At 45.9% G+C, this 26,463-nt stretch overlaps 1 protein-coding gene across 2 annotated transcripts in view; it reads left to right on the forward strand.

Moving 5' to 3' along the window:
- Positions 1-26,463, forward strand: part of LOC108937590 (laminin subunit alpha-3-like) — a 67,114-nt gene that overhangs the window by 7,888 nt on the left and 32,763 nt on the right. For both annotated transcript variants that reach the window (XM_029253747.1, XM_029253746.1), the window contains exons 3-25: positions 2,654-2,771; positions 6,224-6,342; positions 6,544-6,714; positions 8,286-8,383; positions 9,633-9,748; positions 11,660-11,778; positions 12,347-12,437; positions 13,357-13,488; positions 16,560-16,610; positions 16,883-16,933; positions 17,617-17,754; positions 19,918-20,052; positions 20,351-20,488; positions 20,613-20,671; positions 21,771-21,870; positions 22,904-22,956; positions 23,854-23,959; positions 24,057-24,156; positions 24,463-24,619; positions 24,726-24,858; positions 25,216-25,358; positions 25,705-25,811; positions 25,901-26,054. In XM_029253747.1, the coding sequence (XP_029109580.1) occupies positions 2,654-2,771; positions 6,224-6,342; positions 6,544-6,714; positions 8,286-8,383; positions 9,633-9,748; positions 11,660-11,778; positions 12,347-12,437; positions 13,357-13,488; positions 16,560-16,610; positions 16,883-16,933; positions 17,617-17,754; positions 19,918-20,052; positions 20,351-20,488; positions 20,613-20,671; positions 21,771-21,870; positions 22,904-22,956; positions 23,854-23,959; positions 24,057-24,156; positions 24,463-24,619; positions 24,726-24,858; positions 25,216-25,358; positions 25,705-25,811; positions 25,901-26,054 (2,589 nt within the window). The remainder of the gene's footprint in view (positions 1-2,653; positions 2,772-6,223; positions 6,343-6,543; positions 6,715-8,285; positions 8,384-9,632; positions 9,749-11,659; positions 11,779-12,346; positions 12,438-13,356; positions 13,489-16,559; positions 16,611-16,882; positions 16,934-17,616; positions 17,755-19,917; positions 20,053-20,350; positions 20,489-20,612; positions 20,672-21,770; positions 21,871-22,903; positions 22,957-23,853; positions 23,960-24,056; positions 24,157-24,462; positions 24,620-24,725; positions 24,859-25,215; positions 25,359-25,704; positions 25,812-25,900; positions 26,055-26,463) is intronic.

Below are 26,463 nucleotides of genomic sequence, written 5' to 3' on the forward strand. Positions count from 1 at the left end.
CGAATTGACATTGTTCGTCACAGCAATGATGAATAGAACCTCTCGGATGGAAACCAGAGCTTTAATGGTTTAACAGTTCGTCCGCTTTGCCACAGAGGCGCCACTCAGCCACGTTCCTCACGCTCCTCTGAGCGTCTTACCGCGTTGGGTTGACGAGCAAAAAAGAGTTAGCAGAAGAAACATTTTATGGGTTCCACTTCCTCGCAAGCCATAGCAATAATCTTCACGTCAATAAGATGAAGAGTTTTCCACTGCTGTAGTTATGAGATGACTCACTTGTGATCTGTGAGGATTTCCAGTTACAGTTTGGCCGATTCTCCTGGAGAAACGTGTCCTGAAGCCTCTGTGGTATTTTTAGCGGTGGTTCCTTTCCAGCAAGTGTTTGTGAAACACCATTTTCAGAGCACGGTCGAGCTCGCGGACGGCTCCCGAACAAGTCGGGACACCGTGCGTCGCAGCACAGCTATGCGGGGATGAACGAGAGCCGCTGCTGGGGAAACGCACACACACACACACACACACACACACACACACACACACACACACACACACACACACACACACACACACACACGGAAAATGGTTCTTTCAGAGTGTATTCATCCACAACGAATACGACAATGCTTGTCTACCGGCAGTTTCTTCAAGGATGTCACATGAGTATGCGAGGTCGTAAAGATTCATGGCTGTGATTTCAAGTGTTTCTATTTCCCAGCTTTTTTGCCTCTATTTGCATCTCACTCACGAGCTGCACAACTGTACAAATGCACGGCAATGTGTTTGTTGCTCCTCCAGTGCATCCTGGCCATTTCCAGTTATTGGAACATGTGGGAATGGTGCGTGTGTATGCATGCATCTCCATGTCTGTGCTTATGTGTTCAGACCCCCCCCACAAGCTGGGTGTAAGGTTTTCCTTACAAGGTCTCGCTGATGGCACACGGACCAAGTGGACCCCTCAATTCCACTGTGAGAACAGCACATGGCATGAGGCCCTACGCATCGTGTGCGGAATATCCCAGAAAAAACACCTATTTTTGGACCCCCAGCTACATTTTGTTTATGCTCGGAGATCACCCCCTCCCGATCGCTTTGCCGGTGGAAATGGGCTTTGATTAGTCGTGGGCGCTCCTGCATGCTGCGTGAGGAGGAAGTGGCTGTCAGCTCTTGTGGAATCCCCCCTACTCCTCCCCAGGGCTTGTCTTTTCATTGAGCTTTTACCCATGGAGGTGCTTTTAAAAGGGGTTTAAGAGCTCGCCTCTGTGGCAGCGTGCATTAAGATACTTACAGTGATTTACCCATTTATACATCGTGGTAATTTTTATTGTAGAAATTCAGCGTGAGTACCTTGATCATGGGTGCTGCAGCAGGAGGTGGGATTCCAACCTGCCCTTCTTCATGCAAGGCAAGGGCTCTAAAGGTTACGCCACCTGCTACCAGTGTAAATTGTCTTTAATGTTGACAGGCTATGAAACTATGATAATATGATAAAAGCTACAGAGTAATTTAATGAACTGTACATATTTCAATGTACAGGTAACTGTCACAGTGGGTAGCACTGGCACCTCGCAGCTTCTGGTCTGTTTGGACATGGGTTCAAATAGCTCAGTCTATGTGGAGTTTGCATTTTCTCCATGTGTTCCTGTGGTTTTCCTCCAGGTACTCTGGTTTCCTCCCACATTTCAAAGACATGTGTTTCATGTGGGTTGGTGACTCTAAAATGTCCATATTGAGGGAGTGAGTTCGTGTGTCTGTGTATGTGTGTGATTGCCCTTTGATGGACTGGTGTCAACACCCTATGCCTCCAGGATAGGCTCTGGACCACCGTGATCCTGCACTGAATGAGTGGTTTCTGATGATGTACTGGGGATACAGGGGTTGAGGCTGTCGAAGAGCCCAGAACTCTATCTCTCCTTTACACACCATGTTTAGATGTCAACCAGGTTGTGCCTTTGTCGTTGCTTACAATAAAATCCCTTCACTGCTCCAGTGACAGAGACACCATTGAAGACGCTGAGTGGCTCAGTTCTGCTCAATTTTCCATGTATTCTTCTGTTCCAGTTCCTTTTTTGCTGCTTGAATGGGGGCGTGTCAACATCAGCAATCTCGTGTTTTCAGTGCTCGGGCAGATAACGTACCATGATGCCTGTGCTCAGGTGGTTGCAATCAGGAGCCTGCTGGCCACTCTGATTTTGATGTGGGAAATAAGGGCCCCTCCTGTCTCGATGTCCTGAGATGTACAGTATTTAACCCACGAGTCTGATATCAAACCTCTAGGACTGTTAGACCATTTGTTTCATTCCAGCTCAGTCCATGTCAAAAACAGCTTGGGGAATTTTGATGCAGGAGAGAGCAGGATGACAGGAGAAACAGAGCAGTCGTAGTGGGGCAGCAGGGGGCGCAGTGGTTAGAGCGGTCCCCTTCCACTCCAAGGTCCCAGGGTTGAATCCCCCTTCCTGCTATAGTACCCTTGATCAAGGTACTTGCTCTGAGCTGATAAAGTAAAAGTTACCCTGCTGTATAAATGGGTTAATCACTGTAAGTAGCTTACTGGACCAAGCCTCACGTTTGCAGATGCTTTGGAGAAATAAGAGTGCAAATAAATCAGTGTAAATGTAGTGAAACATAGTGCATCATGTTCCTCTCTTGTTTCCAGCTGTTTCATGTGGCATATGTCCTCATCAAATTTGCCAACTCCCCTCGGCCTGAGCTGTGGGTTCTGGAGCGTTCCGTGGACTTTGGGAGGACCTACAGCCCTTGGCAGTACTTTGCACGTGAGTATAATCCCTGCTGCACATTTCTCAAGATCTTGGTCCTCCGTCTTATACTTTTATATATTTATATGCAGTGTGTGTGTGTGTGTGTGTGTGTGTGTGTGTGTGTGTGTGTGTGTGTATATACATGTATATATGTAGTATGTATGTGTGTGTATATATATATATATATATATATATATATATATAAAATACTGTGTATATATATGCTGATATATTTTGTATATGCACACATGTAAATAATAAGCACGAATATGTACATATGTATATCTATGGATGTACATGTATGTGTATATGCAACCGTGAATCAAAAAGTATCTGCTATAATCTGCATTCTTTTGACCACAGATTATTCTGGAAACTTTTTCACTTTCCATCAAATATAGTGTATATTCATGTTCCTATATATCTGCTGGTGATTACGTGTTTGCATAATAATATATGTGTCTATATCTACACAGCTTTAGCTATATTTATATGTGTGTGCGTGTATTATAGAGGTGTGTTGCAAGGCACATCTGAGGGAATCCAAGGGGATCGAGTGCAGTCCGTTTCACCGTCGTCACTTAATGCACTTAAATGAAACAAACTTCCGAGTAAACGGAACTCCCTGTCATTTCGCTGTGACTAATTCATATCCCTTGCTATTTATAGGAGTTTATGAGCTCAGAGGGCGCAGAGGTCCAGCTCACTCAAACACCTGGTCGCACTCAGACGGCTGTTTTACCTTTGGCCGCATCGCAGGCTCTCGTTGCGATGAGTGGCTCTGCAGTGTGCAGAAGTCGGTGCACATTTTGGGATTTCTCAATTAGCCGCATTTTAGCTGTTCAGTTTTAGTACAGCGAGATGCAGAATTTCACATTTTTGAGATATTAAGACCTTTACGAGCTCCTCTGTCCCTCCCTCAATACACTTTTATTTACCCTGAGTTATATGTCACTTTGGAGAAAAGTGTAATAAAGAGACATGTAAATAGAAGTATGTGAACGAGTGACACAATCAGTGCTGTGAACAATATAAGCAAGTAGTGGCAGCATGGCTACAGGTCTGGACAAAATGATTCTCAATAAAATCTTTGCGGAGTCACTGCTATTGTACCTTAATTAGATTTTAAGGGAATGGATGCAAATAAATATTATAAATGACTTTGGACAAAGGTGTCTTTTTCACGGACACCAAAACAAATTAATAAAATGTGGATTTGCCACATGGAGGTGGTGATTGAAAGGTGTTTTATAGATTCTGCAGGCGACGGCCAGGTAGACGCTTCTCGATAAAGTGCTGAATGAGTTCAGGGGAGGGAGGGGTTGCCCAGTCCATGCGGCTCCTGTGTTTGTCTTCTCCCTCCATGTGCTCTTGGCTCTGTAGATAACATGTAGATATGGTGATATATGTAGATATGATGGGCTAGGCCACCATCTCACAAAGCAGGGTGGGGATGACTTCATCTATGTGCGCAAGACAGGTGTGAACCATTTGAGTCGGGTCTTTCGACAGGATTTCATTTGCCTGGTACGGGATGAGGGGCATCACAAGTCATCCATAGGATCATAGTTCACAAAATCTTTAGAGTTGCGTATTTTTTTGCAAATTCAATTGTAGCGATTTGCACGTTTATACAGCAGGTTCATTTTCACTATAGCCATTTAAAGTAAGCAAATTGGTCGAGGGTACTACAGCAGGGGCTGGGATATAAGTCCAGGTCCTCCACATTCCAGGCAGTAGCTGTAACCACTGTGCCGCCTGCTGCCCAGGGCACTTTCGGCAAGAAATCTGACTTTATTTCCATCACTGTGGTACAGTCTGTCTGGGTTCTCCTTGCCCAAGGTCTCTCGCTTATTGTGAAATTCTGCACACGGTCCAAGATGAGTGATCGTCCTGATGAACGACAGAGCGAGAAGCTTACTGAACAGTTTTCTTCCTCGTGTGTTCATGAGAGCGTACGTAAATGACGAAACAAATGATAAATTTAGGTTACAGGAGATGTATTTTTTGTATAAATCCAAAATAAACATTGTGCCTTTTAAAAAAACACTCCAAAAACTTCTCTGCAGGTCCATGTATTCGGAGCTGTGTCCAATTTATCAACTCGCTCTTTATCTTGACAGCTTTTCTCGCTGCCAGATGTTCTGACGATCTTTGATCTATGCGTCATATTTATTTTTTATTGCTATAATTTTTTTTCTTTTCATGAAAAGAGAGATTTTAAGTTGCACTTCAAAGGGTCGCTATAGAAACGTGGGTCAGCCTCGGCTTTTTCGGGACACACCTGGCGGGACGCTGAGTGATGAGGCCGTGCGTTCTCCACCCTGCCTTCCGCGTCGCTCCGTCTGCCGTGTGCCGAACTCCTCGCAACACGTGCAGCACTGTGCTCCTGCATGCCTGCAGCCAGCAATTAGGTTCAGTGCATGTAGCAACCAAAAGTTGTTCCTAATATTCTTTTGCCAGGGCACATAAACCAGTTTAAGTGTTATCGACCATATGCCATTTATGCTTTAGATTCACATTTATTCTTTTAGCAGACATTTAACACGTGAAACTCAGTTTACACGCAACAGGCGAAGAGCTTCAGACACAGCCGTCAGAGAAGATGATGTTGACTTATTTATGTAGTTGTTAGGAGATCAAGAGAGAGATGGGTATGAGACCTTTCTTGAATGCTGCGAGGGAAACAGCAGTTCTGAGGGACAGAGGGAGCTCATTCCACCACATTAGGGACAAACTGAGAATTAACTTTCAGTTTTGAGCCTCTTGCGAGTGGCATCACCAAGCAGCCAGAGGTGGAAGAGCGCAGCCCTCTTGCTAGGTTTTAGGGAGTGATCAGGTCCTGTAGGTATTGGGGTGGGTCCTTTGACTGTCTTGGGGCTCATAACCAAACTGTTCTACCTGATACAGCTAAAGAAAGGCGATGGACAGTGACAAGGAAGGGAGACTCTTGGGAACTCTTTGGCAGGTCAAATACTGGATCTGTAATACAAATTTTGAAAACGTGGTGGTTCTCAATAACATTTGGTAGGCCAGCTGAGGTGTGTACACAAGCTGCAGTGGACCAAACCATATTTCTTTGAAGAACATTCCACGTCAACGGGTCCTATATTCTTTAAAGAGAAGGGATGCTGGGAATCGCCCAGGGCCGTGCTTTTTGAACGTTCTTGTTTGGTTCGATGTAATGAGCCTGCTGGAGAATTCCTGTCCTTGCAGAGGCAGTCAGACGCTGCAGCAACATGCTGCAAATTCTTCCGTTCGCAGACATCCTGGTTTCGGGAGGAATGTGTCATTTCGCAGATGGTCGTCTGCATACTGTCAAAAAAAAAAATCGCACTGAAGATGACTCTCTCAAGATGTCTTTGGGCTAAAAAAACAATTATTTGAGCACAGTCTTTGGTGCTCATCAAACAAATGCATTGAAAACACTTTTGAGGGGAGCTGCTGTTTTTCCTTATTTTGAACAGATTTGAAACGGGAGTGCATCGAGACTTTTGGAAAGCCTCCCAACGGACGCATCGTCCGAGACGACGACCAGATCTGCACCACTGAGTACTCGCGGATCGTACCCTTGGAGAACGGCGAGGTGAGGATGGCGGCCACCTTTAGGACAATGTATGAAAACAGGCCAGCAGTGGGCAGAGTGGTTAAGGCAGCAGATTTACAATCAGTTGAAGTCAAGGAATTGTTGGGCCTTGTAGAAGAGTGTTTAATGTTGTTTTTTTTTCTGCACAAATACGTAATAAAAATTAAAAGATGTGATGAACTTTGCTGTCGTGTCCTCCAGATCGTGGTGTCGCTGGTGAATGGTCGCCCCGGAGCCACCAACTTCACCTACTCGCCGCTCCTGAGAGACTTCACCAAAGCCACCAACATCCGGCTTCGATTCCTGCGAACGAGCACCCTCCTGGGGCACCTCATTTCCAAGGCCCAGCGCGACCCCACCGTAACGCGCAGGGTGAGCCGTGACCGTGGGTTTAGGTCTCTGACCCAACACGTACTGCAAAATCACTGCCTTTCGCCTGACACAGTGCAAATTTTGCAGTGACGTTACATTTCCATAAATATATTTTATAAAACGCTTTTCTCCAAAGCGACGTGCAACTCGGAGTGAACGAAAGCGCTTCAACAACAAAGATCTTTAGACACAGGTTTGTTGACACAAACCTTGTCTGCCTGATAACACCATGTTGCCGGTTCACATCCCTCAGGTAGGTGCCTACAGAAGTGAGATTCAAACAGGAGATACATAGAAAATCATAGCAGGTGGTGTTGGACTCATGTACGGTATGTAGCTGTCAGGAGAGACGTGGCTCTGAAAGAGGTGGATTAAGGACTCTTCTTGAATGTTTGGAGGGATTCAGCAGCTCTGAGGGACAGAGGGAACTGCACTTTCCTAGACATCCGTGTTCACTGCAGGTAGGGAGCTGCTTGCTGTCCTTTTAAAAGAGAGTATACCACAAATGAGGAAAGTCACAGTGTTCTTCTGAGTTTGTCTGATTAAATGTCACTCAGCATCCATTTTCTGGGCCTAAGCTGTAATGTCACAGTGATTTGGAGGTAACTACAGCGTTAGAGGAATGTTGGAGCTGGCTCGCTCACATCCACATATGAAGGAAAAATTGGCCAAACTTAACCTAACGTTTTGATGACTTTTGAAGTTGTTGTTTCAGATTTCCCATGGTGCTCATGTTGGCTTTAGCAGTTTCCCTGCCGTTTCCCGTAATCTGCCCATAGATACATTGTGGTAAAGGAAGGAACGCAAGGGATTGCTGTTTCAAAGTCACACAGGCAAAAGTTGTTCACATTTTTCAATAACAAGACCTAATGTGATATTCCAAATTTTCCTGGAGTAAATGGCCCTTTGTGCGTGCATGTGTGCGTGCGTGTGTGCGTGTGTGCCAGACTTCTGTCTGTTGGCACCACAATACGCTCTCCTGATTTTCCTCCTTGCACATTCCTCCATGTTGGGCATGGTGCCACCCTAAGCTTTCCTGTGAGGAGTTCTGGGCACACAGACATGGTAATGGCCTAGGGTTGCATGCCAAGCCAGCCAATCAGAGGCCAGTGCTCAGAAACTGCCCCGCCCCCTAGCTTCACTGTACAGTAAAACATAGTCTGACCTCTGACCTGCTGCTGTGAGTAGCCAGAGTTCGAGAAGAATGCGGTCATTCTTGCGACGTACCTGAACCGTGATTTGGAGTTGTTGTTAACACTGCCGTCAAACAGTTGCAATTTACTGTGTACATTTTTCATTTTAATAATTTCTTTTCTTTACGTGTACACGGAATGCTATTCTTAGCACTTTGCTCATGTGAAAGTACCGCAAAACATAAGATTTGAGCCTCATACGTTTGGGTCAAAAGTCCAGCTTCTCCATTTTTCAACACCTCATGGGTTCTCCTTCTTTTGTAGCAGTTCACTTCTCCCCAGTTGAGCAGCTGATTGTTGCCGTTTTATGCTTATGACATCATGGTGTTTCATACTTCACTCCTTCATGTGACCCACGTCTTCCTCTGCCCTCCCCAGTATTATTACAGCATCAAAGACATCAGCGTTGGGGGACGGTGTGTGTGTCACGGCCATGCCCAGGTCTGCGGGTCCCGCGACCCGGACAACCCCAGCCGGTAGGTGCTGTGCTCAAAGCCACCGCACAATGTTTCCTTCTGATAATCATCATAGTAAAAAATGACCACTTAATACAATGAACACTGTTTGCTTATTATGGGCTTGTACATTGACTGACTTTGTTTTTTTTTTTTTTTCTCTGTTAACTTTGAGTTTCCTAAAGTGGAGCCAGCTTGGTTTGAGATCATTGCATTTATATTTCAAAGGTGGAGGAGCACAAAGCTTTTGCTGGGGTGTGAGGGTGCTCAGGTCCTCCAGGTACTGAGCTACAGGTCCTTTGACCAGATAGTAGACTATAACTAGAGTGCTGAACTTGATATGGCCAGGCTGACAGGCTGCTTGGAATCACCTTAATGGTATTTTTGTTTAATAGATAAGCAGAAATTTGGAACAAAATTACATTTTTTTTTTTTTTTTTTTTTTTTTTAAATGTCATGCTTGCACGAGGTACATGAAGATATCTTTGTGAAGTCTCCCACTCTCTGGACCTGAATCAAGGGGAAGCAGATTTAAGGAGGTTTTTTGCCTCCGTTTCCCATGCGATCCGTAATCTTGCTTCCCGTTTCACAGGGTCGCATCTCCTGTGCTCGGTATCCTGTTAAGCGTTACACAGGCATTCAGAATTTAAAACTAAAACAGGGAAAAAGCTGAGATAATATCAGAATCTAGCATGCTAAAGATAGCCATGTGTGTTAGAGTTAGGAAATGACCACATGATTGTTTGCTAACGGTTGCTTAATTAGTACTGATTGTTAATGCAGAAGGGGGGGTGCGGTGGCGCAGTGGGTTGGACCGGGTCCTGCTCTCTGGTGGGTATGGGGTTCAAGCCCTGCTTGGGGTGCCTTGTGACAGACTGGCATCCCGTCCTGGGTGCGTCCCCTCCCCCTCCAGCCTCATGCCCTGAGTTGCCAGATTAGGCTCCGGTTCTCTGCGACCCCGTATGGGACAAGCGGTTCAGAAAATGTGTGTGTGTGTGTGTGTGTGTGTGTGTGTGTGTGTGTGTGTGTGTTAATGCAGAAGTGGAGGTGAAATGGAAATAAAATCGTGAAGATCTAGCGGTTTTCAAAAATCTTAGCTTTCATTAGAATTTAACTTTTTATCTGCCATTTCTTATACTGTACTAATAAAGGTATTGAAAATTTTTTTTAAAAAAACATTTAAAATAAGACTGCTCTATGGATCCTGTTTTCAGGATTACCAGAACATGGTAACACTTTTGGTACTTGGTGCGGTTTATGGTTTTTTCAGATTTCGCTGCGAGTGTCAGCACAATACCTGTGGGGAGTCATGTGACCGCTGCTGCCCAGGTTTTAACCAGAAGCCCTGGCGTGCGGCGACATCTGACAGCGCCAACGAGTGCCAGCGTAAGTGCCTGCAGCAACAAAAAAAAGTGTTCCGTTAGACCATCAGCCAGGAATTCCCTGCATTTACCTTTCAGAAATACTGGCATTTATTTGCTAAAGTCTGGTTGTTTTTTGAAGTTATATTCAGGACCTACAACAATCCCTGGTAGAAAAAACAGGATGGTTGTATCAGTAGAGTCGAGTTCATCAGGTCCTCTATAATGAACTGACGTAATTCTTATCTGAAGTAATCATCTAAGTGATTATTAAACATATAATGTCAAAATGCAAGGATGTCCCTGCTAGGAAGTTAGAGCATTACATTATGTAATTTGGTGTTTATTGCCCCAACAATGGATGTGTTGACATAGGAGGGGCACTTCTGATTCCTGTACCCAAACTGCAAGAACTTTCTCTGCCGTTACCTTCATTTCTCTGACACCTTGTGCTGTAATAATTAATGAGATTGATTTATTCGTCCCTCAGGAATGGTTTAAACTGCTTCATCCTGATACCAGACAGATACTCATAAAACACATATTGGTAAAGACAAGTTTGTTATTCCTGTGGAGGTCCCGCTTTGTTGTTCTGTCTAGATTTTATACTCCAGAGTAAGAAAACCTTACTATTATACATGTAGTAATAGTAGTATTGTGTATGTAGAATGGTATATGGTACTGGTCAAAAGTATGAGTACACATGCTAGAAACTATTTTTTTTTTTTTTTAATGATATTTCACATCCAGGTCATTAGTTTAAGTTGTCTTTTCCTTTCCTTCTTGACCAGCTAGTTCTTCAGCAGGTTGTGTTTTAACTTGGAATCTTGCTGAAGAATGAAGAATTGCCCAACAGGCCTTGACGATGCAATGGCATGCCTTTGGGACTGTGTGAAAGGAGGATCTGTCTTATGTAGGATGGGCAGAGTATCATGGCATGTAATGTGAATGAGCAGAGGAGAGGAGGTAGAAGGGGGAAGCTAAATGATGGTGTAGGCATTAGAGCTGCCTGTCTGGTTGTGTTTGTTTCTCAGAATCTCATTGTGTTACATCCAATCACAATCATACTATGGGATTGGGAAGCATACACCTTGGATAGACTAAACTGGAAAGTAGTGAATGAGAACAGGTGAGCCAGATGCCTGACCACCACATGACCCAGAAGTACAGCACACTATGATGGCCATGTTGGTTGAAATGACCAACTCTGCGACCAGCAAAGTAGCCCCATATCATGATGCTGCCACTGCCATGCTGCACATTGGGAACCACTCAGGCACATCTCACATGCTCACCCTCTCTCTGTCTTATAAATACTCTCCAGGGAAACCCATATACCTGACTTTTTTGACACATTTGTCCAGAAGCCAAACTGCTGCTCATAAGATTTGTTTTTAATCACAGGCAGGTCTCACTTCAAGCATGTACACTCAAGCTTTTGACTGTTACTCCTGGAAAGGTGCTCCAATTTTCACCTGTATAAAAACCCTTTGATCTTTGCGTAGCAGGGACTGATACGCTGAAAGAGGGCAGGGTTGTTTGTACCGATACAGAGAAGCACTATCCATCCCGTGGAAGATAATGGCTATCTGATTATCTTTCGTTTGACTGCAGAAGCGAGCACCGATCTTACCTTTGAACGGAGAGTGCTTTCCTCACCTGCATCCCAGTGTTCCTACATGCAGATAAAGATGCAGTTGACAGCAAACACGGGAGCGTGCTAAACCCGCTTACGGAGCTGGGTGGTAATCACCCTTTTGTAACAAGCGGACCATCTAAGCACTTGAAGGTTTCGGTGTCCTTAAGAGACTTTTTAGCTGCGGACAGATCTTGCAGCATCGTTTGGAGGGCTCTTCATTTCTACGTCCTGGATCCACAGTGATGAACTCCCTTTGTTTTGACCCTGCCCCCCTACCCCATGCCCACTACCCCGCAGCCTGCCAATGTCACTCGCATGCCACTGACTGCTATTATGACCCGGAGGTGGATCGCAGGAGAGCAAGTCTGAACATCTACGGACAATACGAAGGTGGAGGGGTGTGCATCCATTGCCAGGTATGAGGATGTCGGTCAAGTCGGGGCAGGCTTCCGAGTTTCTGTGACATAAGGAAACAGTGCCTCATTCCACAGCCAGACAGTGGAGCTGTGCTATGGCACTATGGAGGCTGAAATAAAATAATTTCTGCAGGCATTAATTCCTGCAGTGTTTAGACTGTACTCACGGCTCTTTATGTTTCCTTTCACATCCCCTGAATATGAGTTTGGCCCCTTTAACTGGATATTTTGTTTGCAAAATGTTAATGTTTCAGTAGAGTTTGGAAGGATGGCGTATATGAGCGTGTTTGTGGAATAACATTCTGTGGCCTGTGGCAAATTATTATATTTATCAATAATGATAATGATATGCACAGTGTTTACTTTGGCAGATGCAAGTAGTTTGCAGTCATCATAACCTGAGGTGAAATAGCAACAGAACACAAGTGAAAACACGCCGAGTCTTTGCACGTTGTTCAACGTTTGAAATAAATGACAGCGGGGCGGGAAAAAAATCCCCAAAAGGCGCCGTTAAAATCTGAAAGCGCTGGAAGACGGAGGGTACAAAGCAGATTCTCGTTTTCCGCAGCACAACACGGCAGGCGTGAACTGCGAGCGCTGCGCGAAGGGGTATTACAGACCCTACGGAGTCCCACGGGAGTCCCCTACCGGGTGCAGACGTAAGCATTCCCTATGGCCTCCACCTCAGCACCTCCTCCTGCTTCTTCCCTCCCCAGCCTGACTGGCCCAAAGTTGGCTCTTTCCTTTAAGATGGCAGTTCTTAACCTCAGGTCCATGGACTTCAGGGGGTCTGTGACTTGCTTTGAAAATAACAGGCACAAGTTTGAAATAAAATAAAAAAAAAAATTGACTGTTATTAATATCTACGTAACAAGGTTATGTGAGCGTAGTCAAGATTCACTGCAGTACATTGAGTGCAATATTTCCTCCAGATTTATTTATGAATACTTTTCTAGGAGGGGTCCTTTGTTCCAGTCGTGTTCTTCCGAGGGTTTGTGCTTTAGAAATGGTTCAGATACTCTAAGACAGCACTAAATTGGTGTGAATAATTAAAAGTAATAAATCATGCTGTCCAGATCATGAATGTGAAACCAAAGGGCTGATAAGGTGTTGTGGGCTTCACAAAGCTATCACTTGGTTATTGTTTTAAAGTCTAACCAGTAGCTAGACACCACTCAGTCACACCGGCTATTTATTAACTGCTCGTATTGGGTTATGAAAGGAATTTGAAAATGGAAGCTTTTGCAACAGGAAGACACTTTGATGAAAAATAACACCTTTATGGTAGCAGACAGTGTTGTGTAACCACAGATGATACTGGCGCTTTGATTTGTCTCAACACGCTACATTCACACCAGCACCGGACTGGTTTAGTGGCCCGTTGCCTGTATCTCAGTGTTTCCATTGCATTATGGGTATTACAGTTTTTTTGAAGTCTTAATATAGTTTTTCATTCATGTCTAAACGGAGCAAGCCGAAGCAGTTTTTTGTTTTGTCGGATTTCGATAACCGTTCATAACCAGGAAAGGTGCCGGCGTCGATGTGTGTGTTCTGCATCGTGTGTCTGCGCATGCGCAGCCTGCAGGTGTGACCCGCGGACAAGCGCTGGCTGTGAGGACGGCTCAGGACGATGCATCTGCTTGCTCAACTTCAGCGGCGCAGACTGCGAACGCTGTGCAGATGGTCACCACACGTACCCGCTTTGCATCCGTATGTACCTCCTTGTGGGTGGGGTTTAGATATGGGGACATCTGGCAGGTGTTACTCAGATTTTCATTTTGTAAGCAGTGGTATAATGAGGAATCATAACCAAAGTAGAAGGACATCACCAGGTGTGACTGGTGAGAAAAGAACCATAGATTAAACTGAAAACAGCATTCCTGGTTTTTATTAAGTGGATATTTCGGTATGTGATGTTATGAATATGGTATCTTCTCAATGAATGAATGAATGGTATTATTTTGAGCATACTGTGCCTTTATGTCCTGATACCCATCTGGATTACCTCTAAATGCCTGGATAAGCAGTTACTGAAAAGGATCAATGTACAAATGGGTGGATACTTAATTGAATAGATAATGCAGTCTTTGGGGGCATTTACAACTTCACACTGATTTTTTTTTATTATTATTATTATTGAGGGGAAGAAGCTACTCTAGTGGTTAGAGCTACTGCCTTATACTTGAAGAACCCAGATCTGAATTTTACCTTCTGCTATAGTACCCTTGAGCAAGGTACTTACCCTGAATTGATACAGTAAGAATTAACCAGCTGTGTAAAGGGGTAAATGATTGAAAGTCATTTTGGAGAAAAGAGTCAAATAACTAACTGAATGTAAATGAACAAGTGGTCCTGCTAAAATAGAAATAAAATGTTTCCACATTCGGACAAACCTGGCAGCCCTGTATAAGTACAGTGGGGTTTTTCTGTGGTGGCTTAGTGGACTGAGCATCACATCCTCCAGCGTGTTCAGGTCCCTGGCATCGAAAGGGCCACACCCACATGGTGAGGAGCCCCACCTCTGACCCCTGCATGGTGGATGGGACCTCATGGGAGACTGACACACAGAAACACACAATGTCTACAACCGCTCATCCCGGGCGAGGTCATGGTGAACCAGAGCCTAGCCTGGCAGCATGGGGCGCAGGGTTGAGGTGGAAGGGGACACACCCTGGACGGGATGCCAGTTTGCTGCAGGGTTCGAACCTCAGACCCACCACAGAGCAGGCCCCGGTCAAACCTGCTGCATCGCCGCACCCCCTGGCACCCAAACAGCACAGCAATAACACAATCAACACATTGTCCATGTGGCCCAAAAGCTCAGTGTGTGCCTATTCCTGGTGGGTGTAAATCCCTGTCTATTCAAAGCTCAGATGTTTCATTTTTATTATAAGACTCTTCTGCAAGCTGATGAATGGTAATCCGCCACCTCGTGTTCTATGAGTCTACGACTGAAATTTAATGAATGAATGAATGAATGAATGAATGAATGAATGAAATTGCTGTAGCAGGAAAAATTGTGCACATTATCAGCTCGGCATCCATCTGAGGGGAGAAGCTAATGTCCACATGTCTGTTGTGATCCATATCTTTGGTTCTATTAATCACAGTCAGAACACTGGGCTGTGTCTGAGTAGAGCAGCTGTCTCCACATGGCGTTTGCTCTGAATTGCATGCATAGAAAGGGTTGGGGCTTGTTCCTTCTTTCCAGGATCCACTCGGCTGGTTTGTTAACCCCCTCTGAAAAGTACGTGTCTCGCTGGGTGCATTAACCACACAACCCTCAGGTTCTGCACCGATGCCCAAAACACAGTCGTAATGCACGAGTTTGTGCAATCAGGTCTTATTTAAGCACATACAATGGCACAGGTAAACAAGACGTGGCGCGGCAACTCGGCGGAGAGCGCCAAGCAGCCACAATGCGCTCCCGCTAAATGTTTTCATATTTGTGCCTCTTTGTGGCCAGCGAACTGTTGAGATTTACAACACAATTTCCCCTTTTCTTTTACATCAGGACCGACTTGCAGTAAACAAGCAGCTTCGCTTAGTCAATGGCCTCTCTGTTTTCGAACATTACTCATTGAGGTGGGGAGACACGGGGCTTGAGGTCTGACCTTATCTGTACTTGTCAGTGATACCGCAGTAACAGAGGGGTTCCTGTGTCCATGTTCAAGGTGTAAGTGAGGCTGATTGGTGTCATGTCGGGACTGATGATGCTGATGTCCTTTGTCATTTTTCAAATATCATCATCCATACCCTGGAAAACAGATACAGTAGTGGTTAAAGTTACAATAGTGGACTTATAAGATGAGAGATGCTGGTTCACATTCCGCTTTTTTTTAAATACCTTTTATTAAACTGTATAGCAGAAATTGGTCAAATAATACAGTAAAGTATCCTCTCGTGTTAATGGGTCAAAATAAAAATTTGATTAAAAAATACAACCTAGGAAACTATAATTATAATGGGTCATTAAGTGGTCAAGAATAAAATGTTGCTGGTTCAATCCGTCTTTCTGTCTATATTTACTGGCACATGCAGCAGGTACAATAACTGCACAGTAATGTGAAATTGTATATCGAAAAGCAGGAAAGGTGCCCATGCTGTACTTTGTCTGCCCTCTGATGCACAGTGCATTGCCTCCAACGTTGTGAGGTTTGCGTGTGCAGCAAGTGATCAACCGCTAATCTCAGCGTACTTAAACAGAATCCTTAAACATGGTGTGTGTGGGCTGCCTTATTTCCATGACGTTGTGTTTGTGACACGGTGGATTCCCTGCATGCAAACTGTGCTAACTACTGCTGCTATCATCAGAGAATTTAAATCGGCTGTAACTTTACGGAGGAGTGACCGTTGGAGAGCAACAGAGTACAATAACTGTGTAAAATGGCATATATTTGCACGTATTCATTTTTCTGATGCTTTTATCCCAAGTCAGTTAGTGTTTCCATTTTAAAAAAAAAAAAAAAAAATGTAATTATTTATTTACCCATTTATACGGAAGATAAATATTTACTCTACATTTCAGGGGAAGTACCTTGCTCAAGGAACTATAGCAGGAGAAAGGATCTGAACCTGGGTTCTTCAGCTGGAAAGCAATGGCTCTAACCATGACATCACCTAAAGCACCATATATGTATATGCACCCCAAAAGTACCAAATATATGTAGAAACCCTTCCCCCTGATTTCTTTTCCTACCGGTCTGCTTTTCCTTGTGGTCATTGAAAGTATTGGGGATGCTTGCTTGATCTCTTAATTTTTTTTTCCTCTGTCTCACTAGGGTATCCCATATACCCCAGCACAACCAAATCCCCTGCAGGCCACATCATAGGTGAGTTGGTAAAAACGTTCTACTCTGCTGTCATTGGAAGTATGTCCAGGCACCGACCCCCAGCGGAATAGTGCGTGCCCAGTAAATGGGTAAAGTGATGGATCCAGCACTGAGCCCAGAAGCCGCAGGTACACCTACGCCTAGCACAGCGTGTGCGGAAACTCTTTGTGTTCACCTGTAACCTAAGTCAATGTGTAAGATGAAACCGTGACCATTCTGTGCGCTCGAATCTAACGCCGGAGTGCACTAATGCCAGTTGACTCCTCCCGCAGACCCCCCCTCTGGCTGCTCCCCGGGCTTCTTCGGACCACCCAACTGCCAACGTAAGTGTGACCGCACGACTCCAACTGCCTTTTGAGCTGCAGATCGGGGATCGTGGCCATGACCGTGGGACTCTTCCGCGAGCTCTTCCCCGTGAAATCTTCCGGAAAGCACTCTGTTCACTCAGTCATCTTCAGCTTTTGGGAGATTTTCTAAAATGCAGTGCGACTTACATCAAAATCCACAATGAAACCATTAAAAACATCAACTGTCACAAATCCGTACAGTGCTATTAAGACCAGTATAGTTCTGCTGTCTGACTCCAGTTAATCAAAAAGGGTTTTTTCAGCCAGGATCTGTTCTTTCACCCCTATTGTTTCCAGATGATCTAAATGACTACGTTTCTGTGGTACAGTAACAATAGTGGAGCAATTTTTTTTTTCCCCCCCCTTAAATTAACTCCTTCCTGTTGGTGCAACTTTTCGGTATGTTGCGGCTCCTGTTCTCATGTATTGACTTAGTCTGTTACAGAGATATTATTGTACCTTATACAATGCAGCTTGATTGTGAGTTCCCGCAGTTACCTAACATTCAGTGTTTTGCTCGCCATGTCACTGTTTTTATTTTTTTTTAAATTGCTTTGAAACGCAAAAAACTGGTTACATAAATCCTCCATCATCACTGGGGAAGTGAACCAGGTCTCCCTGTATTAACTGCTCTCTTTGTGCCTCTCTGCCCGCACCAGCCTGCCGCTGCGGAGGCCTGGGGGTCGCGGACCCTGCGTGTGACAGGCGGAGTGGAGACTGTGTGTGTCAGCCTGGGTTCGGGGGCAGGCAGTGCGACCGCTGTGCCCCGGGCTACTTCAGCTACCCCTACTGTCAAGGTAAAGGGGTCCGGTGTACTCGGCTCTGGGAAGAAATACATAGGCAGACAGACGGATCTATAGATAGAAAGATGCTTTGCTGATCCTGAAGGAAAAGCTGTTTTAGTATGGTAAGTGTGATCGCGGTTTAATGTGGTCAAGTTTAGTTAAGTGGGGTCTAGTTTTTCCAGCTGTTATCATGTTTGCTCAAGGACGGTTATGCTTCTGCCTGCGTGAGGCCGTCGTCCAGCGGGTGGGTGTGGGACTCATTAAAAGAAAAGAAGCTTGTATTAATAGCAGCTCCATTCTGCACTCCGAACTCCACCGGGAGTTGTTTCTGCCGCTTTGGGCACCGCGAGATAAATCCCCGAAAGAAATGCGCACTCTTATTTTTAGGACACGCGAGTTTCCCAGTCCGCCTTCGGCCAGAAATATTTGCTTTCATTGTTTATCGGAGAATGTGGAGGAACAATCTGGTGCTTTCATTCACTGGGGATATAACATGATCTGAAAAGAATTTAATATATAACCTTTGGGAGCTTTTTCTTTTCCAGTGCTGGTGAGAGGCTGAACGAATCAAAAAGTTATTTTGCAGTGTATGGTAAAAATGGCCATTTTGTAACACAGACGACACGTTTTTCCACTCGGTGGTCGAAGAGGTTGGCTGAGGTGGTCACACTGGTCAGACTTGGTCACCTGTCATCGCTCCTCAACTTTCTTTTTTTTTTTCTGTAAAACGTGCACTGAAAAGGCTGGACCTTCCAAAAACGGTGTCGCTTTCCGGTGGAAACTGTGTGAATTACACACTTTGGAGGTAGCGTGAGCCCCGGGGTCAGAGTCGAAAGACTGCGGTTCTGCTTCGGGGTAGGACTTTTTCAGAGTCCGTAGGGTATGGTTCTGTCACGGGGAGGGACGCTTTGAGAGTCTATACAGTATAGTTCTGTTTCAAGGTGGGACAGCATAAGAGCCAATAGATTTACATTTATTCCTTTAGCAGACGCTTTCCTCCAAAAGAAAAATACGATGAGTGCATTACATCAACAGAAAGAGAGACTTGGATGCAGACCATCATTCTAAAGCACTTTTGTCACAATCCACCATATGAAGCAATATACATCACACAAGTAGCTGTGTAAAGGTTTGTTTCTTATTAAACATTTTTTTTTCAATCACAAAATTAACTCAAAATCACAAAATTGTCCCATCTTGCAACGCAACCATAGACTATGCTTGTGTTACAGGGTGCGGCAGCTTCAGGGTTCGTGACATCCCAGGTCCTGTTCTTGGGAGGGTGATAGAGATTTTTTTTTTTTTTTTTTTTTTTTTTTAAAAACTTTGACACTTTTCATTTATTTCCACGTTAGTGCACAGGCTGCAGCCTGTCATGACATAAAGTCCCAAAGGCTGAGCTGCACATTGCTCTGCCTGGGAAACAGCTGTAAACCTGGATGCAGGCGCTCTGGAGCACTTTGATCCGGTTGCCCCTGGGGCCTCTTATTGGATTACACTGAAAGATTTGGTGCATCACGAATGGCGCTATCGCCTAACTTGAAATTCCAGCCCGGTGAATCAATGCCAGTAAAATCTGTCATAACCTCTCATTTGTTTCCCCTGAAACCTGGTGGTAGGCGAAGGCATTTGCCGAATATTTGTCCAAAGTCTTGCTGAGGCAGTTAGCTGCACTGAGGTATTGTGGGAAACCAGCCATCTGTGTAAGTCTGTAAAAATCTTTGGACCTTAATGACACCATGCTGTTTGTTTCGCACCAAATCGCAGGACTGAGTGTTTCTAAAACTCACATTCAAACTGTTTTTGAAGTTTTTCCATTTCACTTGTGCTTTGATTTCACTGTTATATGTTTCCCTTATAGTCTTATTACACTGTAGCTGCATCATTGTACGACATAACAAGAATCATTAAATAGCATCAGGCAGGTTTATTCTGGGGTGGCACAGCAGGTAGTGCTGGTGCCTCACAGTTATTGGGCTGTGGGCTCAAATTCTGCTCAGTCTGTGTGTAGTTTGCAAGGCCTTGTGGGTTTCCTCCAGGTGCTCTGGTTTCCTCCCACAGTCAAAAGACATTTTTCAGGTGAATTGGTGATTCTAAATTTCTCAGTTCTCAAACCCCTTGTTCATATGTTGGAACTGTCCCACCCAATTTCTGCCCCGCTGTCCACTTTCCCAGCATGCAACTGTGACAGCACGGGCGCTATGGACCAGACGTGTGGACCCAGAGGCCAGTGCCGCTGCCACAGTAACTACGCAGGGCTGCGGTGTGACCAGTGTGCCCCCGGTCATTATGGGTTCCCCAGCTGTGTCCGTGAGTAGCGCCCAGACCATGTCTGTGGAGTTTTACTCTCAGTATGACCCATTTACCTCCATCGTCTTTCAAACGTTTAACAGAACCTCACTTATTTCATCTAAACCTGGTGAAATAACCTTTTATACCATAATTACGTTGAAGCGGACTCAAGTTTGAATCACACCCCCTGCTGTAGTACTCTTGACCAAGGTACTTAACCGATGCGGTAAAAATTACCCACTTGTATAAATAGGTAAATTTTCACGTTTTGATAAAGTCATGCAATGTTTGGAGCAAATCATCTCTCTCCACACAGCCTGCCAGTGTTCCCCAGACGGCGTGTATGAGGTATCGTGCGAGCCGGTATCGGGTCGGTGTCTGTGTCGTCCCGGTGTGATCGGACGGAGCTGTGACCGCTGTGCACTGGGGGGGCTCATCTTCCCCAACTGTGGAGGTAATCCCACCCTACCGAAGAGTCTAGACTCATGAGGCGGTGTCACCATGGAGATCGCCTCACACCCTGGTCCTGTTAACGTGGAAAAATCCCGGCAGCAGTTTTCTTTTATCGCCCGTTTTAGCCTCGGCTGGTCCGTGCAACCCGGTGGGATCTGAGATCAGCACGGGGGATCCGTTCACGGTGAGCAGACGGAGTCACGCACTGGTGCCAAGTGTATGAGTCCTGGAGTGTGCGTGCGTGTGCGTGTGTTCCCAGTGCTGACAGAGCAGTGTGATTCACGACAGGAAGCGGGACTCGTGATGGACACGCCGTCCGGTGTGATTTCAAAAAGGAAAATGAAACATCCTTCCTTTGAGATAAAACATGCCAAGCAATTAAAAAAATGCTGAGGGAACTTTTGCTCGTTGGTATCAACCAGTCAGAGACCAGCTTGTCTGAATGTGAGACGCGGACTGATGGAGCTGAACAACATCGCAGGAACTGGTGAAATATTATTTGCACGTTGGGGAAACGCCATTTCCTCTCTCCTTTGACATCGTTTGGCTGTCCGTTGTGTGTTGTTGCTGCATCCGAGCGGTTTGAATCACGCTCCGTCTTTGTAGCGTTTGCATGTTCTCCCCGTGTTCGCATAGGTTGTCTTCTAGCTGCTCTGGTTTCCTCCCACAGTCCAAACCCTTGTATTTCAGGTAAACTGGTGACAACACAGCGGGGGTGCGGTGGCGCAGTGGGTTGAACCACAGTCCTGCTCTCCGGTGGGTCTGGGGTTCGAGTCCCGCTTGGGGTGCCTTGCGACGGACTGGCGTCCCGTCCTGGGTGTGTCCCCTCCCCCTCCGGCCTTGCGCCCTGTGTTGCCGGGTTAGGCTCCGGTTACCCGTGACCCCGTATGGGACAAGCGGTTCAGAAAATGTGTGTGTGTGTGTGTGTGTGTGTGTGTGTGTGTGTGTGTGTGTGTGTGTGTGTGTGTGTGTGTGTGTGTGTGTGTGTGTGTGTGTGTGTGTGTGGTGACAACACATTTCCATTTGTGTGTGTATGTTACATTGCTCTATAAATGTGCGAATGGCTACAGGTAGTTTACTGCAGTGTATCTAGCAATTTAAGTCACCGTGGAAAAAGATTTCAGATAAATACTAGTTAGTGATCTCTCTACATCATCTTGAAGAGAAGCATCTGCTAAATGAATCAATGAAAATATATAGTAAGCACCACGCGCAAACACGCGTGCAGGTGTGTGTACGGTATCGGCCTCCTGCTCACATGACCTTGCCGTGTTTGGATGCAGGGCTCCTGCCGCTGTCTGGCCAATGTGGAAGGCCGCCTGTGCGACAGGTGCAAGCCCCTGTACTGGAACCTGGCTGTGGAGAACCTTGACGGCTGTATTGGTAGGTCTCCTTTTGGTCCTACTACTCTCATCCTCACTATCATTATTATTATTAATATTATTTTTCTGTCTGCGTGAAATTATAAAGCTCAGCTACTGAATGGCTAACAGAACACAGGTAGTCTCATTGGAAAGCCTTAAATGCAACAACAAAAATGTTTTTTTTTTTTTTTTTTTATTCTTGACATGTGTATGTGTACAATTTTCATTAAACTGAGAAATGGCAGAAGAATCTGGTATTTGTATATAGCCACTGGGTGCAGCCTGCAACGTGTGAGAATGAATTCAGCAGTAAGGTATATTATTGTGGTGTCTCAGAATGAAAACCCTTGTAAATTATTATTATTATTATTATTATTCCTATTACTGGTCACCGTTGCCTTCTCAGCGAAGCCCAGTAAGGCTGTCGGCAGCACAAGAAAACCCAAAGTTTGGATTCATCCTCTGCCAGCTTTTTATGGGGATTTCTTTGTATGTTTAATCTTTTATCTCTCCATAAAAGAAGCTAAACACAATAAAGAGTGTAAACCTTACTACTTTTTTTTTTACTTCACATTTTAAAAATAATCTTATGTTGATGCACCTTTTTAACCTTAACTTACACAAGTGCATAGAAGCGTGTGTGTGTGTGGATGGATGGAGATGTCTGACCTTTGACCTCTGCTATTAAAGATGCCGTCATATGTCCGCCATGCACGTGTTGACTTGGCCGCTTTTGCTGCTGCGATCGGGGTCTTCTCCCAGGTTTCAGCAAAATATGGAAGGGGTGGGGATACAATATCCCAAGAATGTGCATTTTTTCTGGTGCCTGAAGACGGACTGGGTTCGAGTGTTTGAAGATGCTCCCTTTGATCGGGAGGCCAGGGAATGGGGCGCAGTTTGTGTTCCTTCTTGCCGGTGAAAAGGGTGCTGCCCCTGTAATCAGTGTGTATTCATCAGCGCCTCTCCCTCCCCCTCTCTCCCCTTATCTATTTCCGGATTCCTTGTGCCCCCCCCGGGCCCCATCCTTCCCTGGCCCACTCACACCTCCCCAGAGTGCCAGTGTGATGTCAAGGGCACCCTGAGTGGAGTGGGGGAGTGTCAGCAGGTGAGTCTCCACTGCTTTTTACACTGTTATACAGTGAAACTCTCATACTTTATGCTGTTTTCTGCTGTCATATAGAGCAGTAGGTTACATAGTAGTTACAGCGTTACTGTTTGTAGCAGTTTAAGGACTTGGGTTTGAATCCCATATCCTGCTTTAGTACCCCTGGTCAAGGGACTTACTTTGAATTTATCTTGTAAAAATTTCTTACTAAAAAAAAATCAGTGTCAATAACTTAGTTTACAAACACACACACACACGCTGTGTGAAACCACTTGTCCCGAGTGGGGTCGCAGAGAACTGGAGCCTAACCTGGCAACATAGGGCGTGAGGCTGGAGGGGGAGGGGACACACCCAGGATGGGACGCCAGTCCGTTGCAAGGCACCCCAAGCAGAGCTCGAACCCCAGACCCACCAGAGACCAGGACCCGGCTAAGCCCGCCGCGCCACCACGCCCCGTGTATAAGCTTGCATTATTATAATATTGTGAATATATGGTGTAAATTTACTTTATTTATCTGCATTTCTCCAAAGCAACTTACTGTTAAGCTACTTGCAATGATTTAGCCGTTAATACAGCCGGCTGAGCAGATGGACTGAGGGAATGTCCTTTGCATGAGGGCCCGATGACAGGAGATGGCATTCAAACCTGAGTAGTCAAAGTCCAAAAGCAGCAGTTGTAACCATCCCACCACCTGCTGACCCTGATCTATAAATTCTGTTCATTTATAAATTAAAAAATAATAATGATACAAAGAAAAAGTTGAACTGCAGTAGTGACGAATGTGCTTGATCGCAGAGTCGCAATTTTACCGTACAGATGTACTAAGATCTTCCTTTTTAACCATTTGAAATATCATAAGTGGTGCAGTGCTCATTCATATGGTGTCACTCTTCCAGCAAAACGGCGAGTGCCACTGTAAGCCCTACGCCTGTGGTCACGCCTGCAACACCTGCAAGGATGGCTACTTTCAGCTGCAGGAGATGAACTATCTGGGCTGCCAAGGTAAGGTCACCACGGAGGTTGCTGTGGCACGGACGTCGGGCTCCGCAGAGCGTGACACGCTCCGCACGCACCGAGTAACGCCTGTGCCGTCCGACAGGCTGCCAGTGTGATGTTGGCGGGGCTGTCGGGACCAGCTGCGATGAGCACTCGGGGGAGTGTCGATGCCGCCAGCACGTGGAGGGCCACGCGTGCACGCGGTAAGGGTCCGCAAGGGGACACGTGGAGCGTAGTGTACGTTCGAGCCGTCATGGAAGCCGGCCTGTTAACAGTACTGAGACACAGAGGAAGCAGCTCAGCCTACACCATCCCCACCATGCGCTGCTTTTTTCTTGCAGAAAATTTGAAAATCTGAGCAATGCATCAAAGCAGGGAGTTTCCCAGAATCCTTTGCTGTATGCTTGCTGTGTCAGTAGTGTCTGTGCTTTTTTCATTTCTGCACTGATGAAAGCTCAGAAAACTTGCGCGCTGAAGGTGACGCTTTCTCCGGGATTTGTGTGCTGAAGGCCAGAGATGGGATTCTACGTCCCTGACCTGCACCACATGAGGTTCGAGGTGGAGGATGGGAGCACACCCAACGCAAGGCCTGTACGTTTCGGCTACAACCCGCAGCACTTCCCGGACTTCAGCTGGCGGGGCTACGCCACCATGTCGGAGGCCCAGGTGAGACTCGTTTTGCTCCTACCCTCAAGTCTCCCTCCTCCACTGTGTTTCTTGATGGTGGTCCTGCAGCCTGCTGTGACCCCGCTGACCCCTGACCCCTTCCTAGGAGGAGGTCCGGCTCACGGTGCACGTGGCTGAGACTGGACCCTCGCAGTTCCTCTTTGTGCTGCGATTTGTCAACCGTGGCACCACTAGCGTAACCGGCCGCATCACGGCTCACCACATCAGGACTGGTAAAGGTACAGAACTGGGACTGGATCCCGTCGGCCAGCATATTGATAGACTGAACTGAAAGTTTCCCAACGCTAAGGCCCCCGAAAGAATGACACACCTCCAACACATGCATTGTTTATCTGCCATAAACATTAATTTTCTCCCCAGTTTACTGCCGATATCTTTTTTATTAATCTAGTACTGCGGTAAGAACCTGCCTATTTCCGCCTGTACAATTAATGAATTTGCATCAGTTAGCACATTTAGCGGTTGGGTCATGTTGTTATTATTATGGAGGATGTCATTTTTGCAGTATGTTACGGTGGATGTAGTTTATTTTTTGTCTTTTTTGATGTCTGCTTATCCAACCCGCCATCCTACAGGGTCAGGTCTGAGCAAGGAAGTAACGCTCCCACCCAGTCCACGCCCAGCTTTCCTGACTGTCCCAGGAAACGGTTTCGCAGAGCCCTTCCTGCTGTCCCCTGGGAAGTGGATCATCCACATTCGGGCAGTCGGGGTCCTGCTGGTGAGTGACGAGTCTGATTCCGCCCAACACTCCCCATCCTGTAGCGCTGAAGGTGAACAGTCCAATGAGGGGAGGGGAGGATCTCCCTCAGCCAATGAGAGCGAAGGGGAGGAGCTTCCCCAAACTGGCAAAAACACGGTGAAGGAGTTGCTGAAGAGTTCCCTGTGTTCTAATATAGTGAAGAATGTGAACTGGCAAAGCGACGAGGAGTTTGTTTAGAGGGAAAAAGCTCTCAGTGGTACTGTGAAAGTATCAGTGCACGACAACAAGGTTCAGGCACCGACGTGTTCGCATGGCCTCTCGCTCTGTCTTACGTCTCTCCCACCCCCTCCACCCCCACGTCCAGGACTACCTTGTTCTGGTGCCCAGCACTTACTACGAAGCTTCTATTTTGCAAGAGAGGGTCACAGAGCCATGCACCTATCTGGCCAAACCAGAGAAGGCTGACAGGAGGTAAGCTCGAATCCCCAGCATTCCCCGCCACCGTTGTTCCGTCAGCATCTCGTGACGGCCGTCTCCGTGCTCCCGTCCTCCGCCTGCAGCTGCCTGCTCTACAGACACGTGCCTATGGACGGCTTCCCGTCGGCGCTGGCTTCCCTGGGCGTGTTCTACCCCCGCAGGAGAAGGGCGAGGCAGGTTCGCCTGCTACGGCCCACCCCGCTCCACCCGGAGATGGCTTCTGTCAGCGGCCAGCAGGTGGGCGGAGACATGGGCTCCTTAGCGTGCGGCACTTCTAAATCGCATTTCTAATATTTTCTGTTCCGCCACTCTTTGTTTTTAAAAAAAAAAAAAAAATGTCAAACTGGTTTCTTGCCATACTTTTTCCTCCAACTGCAGCACACGTTATGTCGGTGCTCGCGGACAAATTCGCTGGGTTCTCAACTTACAAACACAACTGGGACAACTGAGAACTGTAACTTGAGTTGTCATATCCAACCACCATGTTACAATAAATAGAAGCGTAATAATACAGGTATAGCTTAATTTATTCATTCATAAATAATCTGTATGAATTTTGAGCATAGATACTAAATGAATAAACTAGTTGGATAAATGAACAAAAAAAATGTTCTTATGTTTGAAAATGTATAACTTGAATGTATGC

This window comes from Scleropages formosus, chromosome 7 (assembly GCF_900964775.1).
Source record: "Scleropages formosus chromosome 7, fSclFor1.1, whole genome shotgun sequence".
Classification (NCBI taxonomy): domain Eukaryota; kingdom Metazoa; phylum Chordata; class Actinopteri; order Osteoglossiformes; family Osteoglossidae; genus Scleropages; species Scleropages formosus.